This window comes from Barbatula barbatula (genome assembly GCF_947034865.1).
Source record: "Barbatula barbatula genome assembly, chromosome: 23".
Classification (NCBI taxonomy): domain Eukaryota; kingdom Metazoa; phylum Chordata; class Actinopteri; order Cypriniformes; family Nemacheilidae; genus Barbatula; species Barbatula barbatula.
Window position 1 is genome coordinate 875458 of NC_136786.1, and position 6947 is coordinate 882404.

Consider the following 6947-nt stretch of genomic DNA (forward strand, 5'->3'; position numbering starts at 1 on the left):
TGTGTGTGTGTGTGTGTGTGTGTGTGTGGGGGCGCGTATAGGGTTTGAATATGTTGTGTACGAGGGAGGACAGACTATAATTACATTGTTATGTAATGCACATTAATTATGTGGTTTATTTGGATAGATATGCTAATAATTATATTGTTATATAATTTAACAATAATTTGATTAAAATCTTCTCGTTGATGAATGTTATTTAGATGATGTTCGGTATCCTGACCGCCAGATGGCGCTGTGGCGAATTCTCAATGTTTCTCAGCGCTCACACGCCGCTCTTCGCCTTCACTCACATCACGTGTGTTGTGTTTCTGATGGAGTCGTGGAATCTGATCTGATCTATATTGTCGAGGTCTGATAATGTCGTTTCATGTGAAGTCTGTGAGATTCATCAGCGGTTTTGTGTTCGGTTCCGTGTTCAGCACCGGCTCATGTCTCGTGGCACTGAAACACTTTAAACACGAGGAGGAGGACGAAGAAGAAGAGAGCGGTAAACTGACATCACACACATTTATGTGATAAAAGTCCCCATCTCTCAAATCTGACATCTTTTCCTCCGCAGAATTAGAAATAACAGAAACCGTACAAAAATCTTTCGAAAGGTTTTATTAACAATGTTTGTCTCCTTTTGACTTTGAGGACTGTAAACGAGTCAAATGATTTGTTGTGTTTTGTCGTGATGATAAACGTTCTCTAGCGAGCTCAACGTCACATCAGCTCATCGAGCGCTTTGGTCTGCCACAAACCGGCGCTGACGTCCGATTCTACGTCAACCACATTCTATCATATGATCAGACCCACCGGACGCCCAGATGGGTGACAGAGCACCTGTCCGATCAGCGCTTATTGGGTGAGTTTGGCCCGACAGCTACAGGTGTGCTGGGGTTTTAAAACATGATGTTAGATTCACGTCTTGCAATTTATAAGAAGCTCCATGTTTCTCACTCACATCGTGTTTTGTTCACTTATATGTGTCACGCTTTCTAAAAGAACTGTGATAAACATTAGACCTGGTTTCACTGACGAGGCTTAAGGCTAGTGCTGGACTCAAATGAATGTGTGACCTGTCTTAGCTGAATAGAACTCTTATTTCAGTTTAGTCTTGAGATGCACACCAGTAATGTGGGTCTTTTTTATAAATGTCTTAATTCAAGGTATAGTCCTGGTTTAAGATAAACTCTTTCTGTGAAAGCCGGCCCTAGTGTCACACTTTAAAGTTGGGGCTCTCACGGTTATGAAAAATGGCTGATGATTAATTATGGCAATTCATTGTCCGTTAAAAGGCTTTGACAATTATACCGATTGATTACAATTTATTTATTCAATTAATGAAATATACTGTAGATACATTAGGAAATGTGAAAATTCTGTTAATAACTAGGAACATTCCCTATAGAATGACCCTAACGGAAAAAACCGAGATATGAGGATGACTTTAATAAAAATAATACAACTGAAATAATGAAGAAATGTCTTTCGAACGTAACAGTGCAGATCAAGGACGGTGGATGTAAAATGCTGCCGATCACCCTTGTTTTCTAAAGATATATTCAATAATTCAGATAAAAAACTTTCTGATTTATAACATTCAATGGTAACTATAACATGTTTCTTTCTGTGATTGTAATTTGTATTTACATACATCGTCGCCTTAGAATTATAAGGGTCAAAATGGAGTTATTCTCATATTCTGTGACAATTTATGTACATTATGCCATGTTGGTTTTTTAAATGTGTGCATTTGGGGATTTTTTAAAGAAATCAAAAAGGTTCTATCTGCAAGAGCCAATCAGCACTTTGAATGCACACAAGAGGACCAATCAGGATCAGCTGTCTTTGTCACGTGACCGGACTCCTCAGTGACAGGGGAATATCTGAGGAAACACTGTTTAAAATAAATCCTTTTATATTTATAGACACAACACTAGTTTCCTAATGCCTCTGTTTACATAATGCCAAATCGTCAACAACGTCAAGAGTCGAGATTACAACAATAAACATTGTTTTTTCAGCCATGCTTGTCTCTTAAAAGTCATTTGATCTGTCAAACCTTCTGTGGATAAAACATTGATACAACAATTAGCACAGCCTTTTATGAACAAGAAAAAAAAGTGTCATAAAAACCATGCAGATGAACCAAAGGTGATCTTTCTATCTTTCCTATCTTTGACCAGTTCCAAAAAAACCATTTACGAAAATGTTGATATTGTACATTTGGGATACATCGAGGGTCTCTGTCTTTTTCATGTATAGAAGAGATTTGTTCCTCATATCATTTTTGCTTTATGAAATGCAAAACTTTAAGACTCCATTTTTCAAAACCACTCAGACCGGCGATAGAACCTTATCATGCCAAGGCGACGATATATAGATTTAATGGGTATATTACAAATGTCAGTCACACAAAAACTACCAGGATTTTTTAAGGTTATGAAATATGAAATAAATTGTTAACCAAATGTGAGGGTGTGATCCACCATCAGAGAACCGTATGTGGGAACATTCTGGATGTGTTGGGATACTGATTCTCTTTTAAACTCTTGACAGGTGAAGCCGATAGAAAACACTGCCGATTTAAACCGGATCCGAACATTCCCGAGCTGTTCACGGCACGAAATGAGGATTATCTGCGCAGTGGCTGGTCGCGGGGTCACATGGCACCCGCGGGCGACAACAAAATCTCTGAGGTTCAGTCATCTATTGAGTCTTTAATTTTATTTAATCTCTGAAAGATTAAACAACAGAAACTTTCTGAAAAAGGGATTGAATGGCTGAGATGGTAATTGCATTGATTTGAATGGAAACTATGATGGTGTTTGTGGGTCACTGCTGGTGATGTGTTATGTTATCTGGCAGATGGGAACCAGTAGAACGCCATTAAATCCTCCTGAAATAAGGTCCAATACACACTGCTACATAAATGGTTTTAATGATACATAATAGCATTTGTAATTCAAAACCTTATGAATTTGTATTACTTTTTGTTTCTGAAGGATGTGTCACAAGCGTGAGAAGTTGCTGATGCTGTTGAAACTCAGATTGATGCTATAATTCACATAAGAATGCATTTGTAACCGAGCTACACAGAAATGAGTTCTTCTCATGTTTCGTAAATGAATCTCAAAGTTCTGTGGTCATCTTGGGAAGTGAAACGAGTCATTTAATACACTGAACATAGGACTGCAGAGAAAGAATGTGAGGAATTAAGATTACAGTGTGTTGTTTTATAGCAGATCTATGAATCCTGTTATTTACTCTCTCGACAGCAAGCGATGGCAGAAACCTTCTATCTGTCCAATATCGTCCCACAGAACTATGAGAACAACGCTGGATTCTGGAACAGGTTTGTTAACGCTCAAATCCACAACGATCGTATCTCTGTGTTTCATTCTCATTTAAACTCATGTCCTGTAAGGCTGGAGATGTTCTGCAGAGATCTCACCAAGACGTTTGGTGACGTGTGGGTCGTATCTGGACCTCTGATGCTGCCGCAGGTGGATGAAAACGGCAGGAAAACAGTTTCTTATCAGGTGACATTTCTGTACTTCTTCCTGTTAAAAACCTTGCTATTTACAAACCGATAATAGATACAGCAAGAAGAAGAATATAGAAATAGGGAATATATGTTTTTAAAATGTATGTTATCTATAATAAATACAGTTTCAATACTATCTGCATAACAATATAATTTGTGTGAATAAATTCAGTTTTATTAAAATCAAGGCTATAGATTTAGGAAGAAAAGCATGCATGTTGTTTCAATAGTTGTCCAGTAGATGGCGCTGTCGATCTTCCTGTAAGTGTATGACATCAGTTAACAGCAGACACGGTTCAAATCACTTCAACACATTCTGCATGAAATCATATACCTATATTTGGTATTCTTATCCATGCTTTTATATAATAATACAAATCGTAATGCTGTTATGAGTGACAGGAATAACACCTGTTGATCGGTGATTTAGCTTTAATCAGGTTATAATTCCGACTCCTGAGGGGTGGGGGGGGTTTCCAGGTTGTCCAGGCCGTGTAAATGATCTGGGATTGGTGCCCTCGGGCTCTGAACTCTTGTAAATGAGCTGAGACAGAAGCCATGTGACCTCCATCTTCACACCGTGAGTCTCCGGGGGGCATACGTACCTCTCCGACTCGTGTGATTACGCCACACGGAATCTCCTGGGAGTTTAGGAAATAGTTACTGTGACAGCAGTTAATCGAGAGGGAATCGGTCTGTCGTCTAAAATCTAGTTTTGATCTGTGGTTTCAGATTAGAGCTTTCCAGCTTGAGGTCTTAATCCAGTTTACTAACGCCGCTATGAGAATCATTATAATTGACTGTGCTGTAACTCTCCTCGCCTTGTTTTCTGTCGTCTGATTGGCTCACTGGAGATAAGTGCGGGGCTAAATGGGCCGCAATCGCAGCGTCTGATTGCAGCCGTTCTGTGATCTGTGTAACTCTGCCCCTTCACTCTTGTCATTCATTTTCCTGCAGCTTACATCATTACTGTCCTGCTAATAATCACCTCGTTTACTTTCCTCTGTGAACGCAAACGTTTATTAGTAATCCTGAAGTTTATGGTTGAGGAAATGTTTCGATGACAAAATGTTTTTGGATGAACGTTAAGATCGGTTTTATTCAGCATGCAGACACTTCCCTTTGAGGAAATAAATAATGAAATGATTCATGAGTTAGATCTTGTGCATCAGTGGATGTGTTTGTGTGTCTCATTTCACAGCTGATCGGAGAAGACAATGTCGCTGTTCCTACTCACCTGTACAAAGTGGTCCTGGTGCAGAAAGATTCATCCGGAGATTCCTGTGCTCTCGGGGCGTTTGTGGTTCCAAACGCTCCGATCGGCTTCGACCGTCACCTGACCGAGTTTCAGGTGAGTCTGTCTGATTTAGAGCGGATGTCCGGCCTGAAGTTTTTCCCTAAATTGGAAAAAGCGGAAGAGCTGAAGAGCTTGTGTGAGGTGGACTCGTGCCAGCTGATGGACTTGAAACGCTTCACGTTGTACATCACCGGCCGTAAGGTGGTCAGCGCGCGGACGCTTCAGCGGTTGGAGAAGGTGATGGAGAAGCTGAGAGACGCAGGAATAACACCTGATGATTACCTGAACGATCTTTACCTGGAGAAGAAACGAGAGCTGCTGGAGAAAGAAACTGAGAAGAAGACATGAATTTCAAGAACAAGAACATTGAAACCTGAATTTGAAAGATTGACCTGATTTGACTGTGATCAAAGTTTTTTTATTCATCACTTGCTGTTGTCTTTGTACTTGAAATGTTTTTCTCATGACAAAACTCGTGTGGGCAGACTCTCAGCCTTTAAAGTATTTCATCTTCACATCATAAAAATACCTCAACAATCATGTCTTTAACTCGGTGATTATAGATGAGATGGAAGTGGGTTAATGTGTGTGGTTTTGTTTATAAACGTCACATGAAGAGCTGTGTGTGTGTGTGTGTGTGATATTAAATCAATGACTGGAGCTCTCAGTCTGTCGTCTCATCTGATAAAGAACTTCACATAACTCAATCTGCCATCAGAGAGGGAGTATCTCATCTCGTCTCGTCTCATCTCTCCACAGCTGCACTGAGCTTCCTGACAGAAGGCCCGTGTAATTGCCTTTGACGTTTAGATTTCGCCGTGGTAAAACACAGGAGCCGTCCGAGTCTGTTGTACACGTCACATTATGAGCGGCTCTACAGCACGCCGCAGTCCTGGAGGTTTAGAGTTGATTCAGCTGATACGCCGGCTCTCTCAGCTCCTCTATAAACACATGAGCATTCTTGTGTGATCTTTTCTAGACGTACAGTAGGTTTGTTCCTGTAATTGATTATCGTGGCCATGTGACCTCTTCCTCAAAGGTCAAGACACACGTGTGACCTCTAGACCAGTGTCAAAAGTTAACTAGGAGAATGTTCTTGTTTGAACGCTAATGAAGGGCGTTCAGGTTAGTTTTAGCTTTATATATCTCTTGCTGTTTTGTACTGTGATTGGGGTGTTCAACGGTTCATGGGATTCAGAATAGAAGTTTGTGTACTGTGCATATTTATTTTCTATTTATAAACACGTACACATGCATGTATATGGAAATATTTTATATAGATAAACATTTATTCAATTTTGCATTTTAAATGATACATATTTGTGTTTATTAATGCTAAATGAATATGCACAGTAAACCGACATATGATTATTGAAACACAAACCTTTGTTCTGGATGAGATTAATCGTGATTTTGGTATTGTTGGAACAGCCCTAATTCATAAAGTAAAATCATAAAGTTAAGTCTAATCAACCATAGTTGTATTCAATTAAATGTATAGTATAGTGACCATAGTTTGGGTGAATTGATTGATATAAAACCTTGCCATCTGTGGTCGGCTTGTTTTCGGGTTTACTTAACATTATTTGTTGGATGTAACATCTAAATGTTCATGTATTTCCATATTCAGGATCTGTTTTCATTACTTTCAATATAGTTTACTTTAAATGATATATATATATATATACACACACACATTAGTAATAATAAACAGAGGCCATGAGCTGTATGATGATACAGTTCCTTACCGTACATAATAACAGTGCAAGATTTAAACAAATGGGTGAATATAATACAGTAAATATTCATTACATTACCTTACAATACATTGATCCAATTCTTAAAAAACAAACGTTTTTTAATCCTGAAGAAATAAAAACAGTTGAAAACATTTACACAGGGTCACAAATAGATATTGGAGGAAGTTCTCATAGTATATTTGGATATCAAAGTCAATGAGTCTGTGGCAAATATGCAATGTAGTAGATAAAGGACTTAATGTATCATTATACATTATCAATACAGAGTTCTGTTAGAAAACAAGTTACAAGTTGCAATGTTAACTTAAAGGAAAGGTTCATCTCAAAATCTAAATGTTATTTTCTACTCACCCAC

General features: G+C 38.7%; 1 protein-coding gene across 1 annotated transcript; it reads left to right on the forward strand.

Moving 5' to 3' along the window:
• The first annotated feature begins 227 nt into the window (after window positions 1–227).
• On the forward strand, window positions 228–5538 carry exog (exo/endonuclease G). The gene is made up of 6 exons (XM_079487588.1): window positions 228–490; window positions 698–850; window positions 2548–2687; window positions 3267–3343; window positions 3416–3530; window positions 4737–5538. Exons 1-6 carry the CDS (start codon window positions 361–363, stop codon window positions 5178–5180), a joined length of 1059 nt encoding a protein of 352 aa, XP_079343714.1. The 5' UTR covers window positions 228–360; the 3' UTR covers window positions 5181–5538.
• The last annotated feature ends 1409 nt before the right edge of the window (window positions 5539–6947 follow it).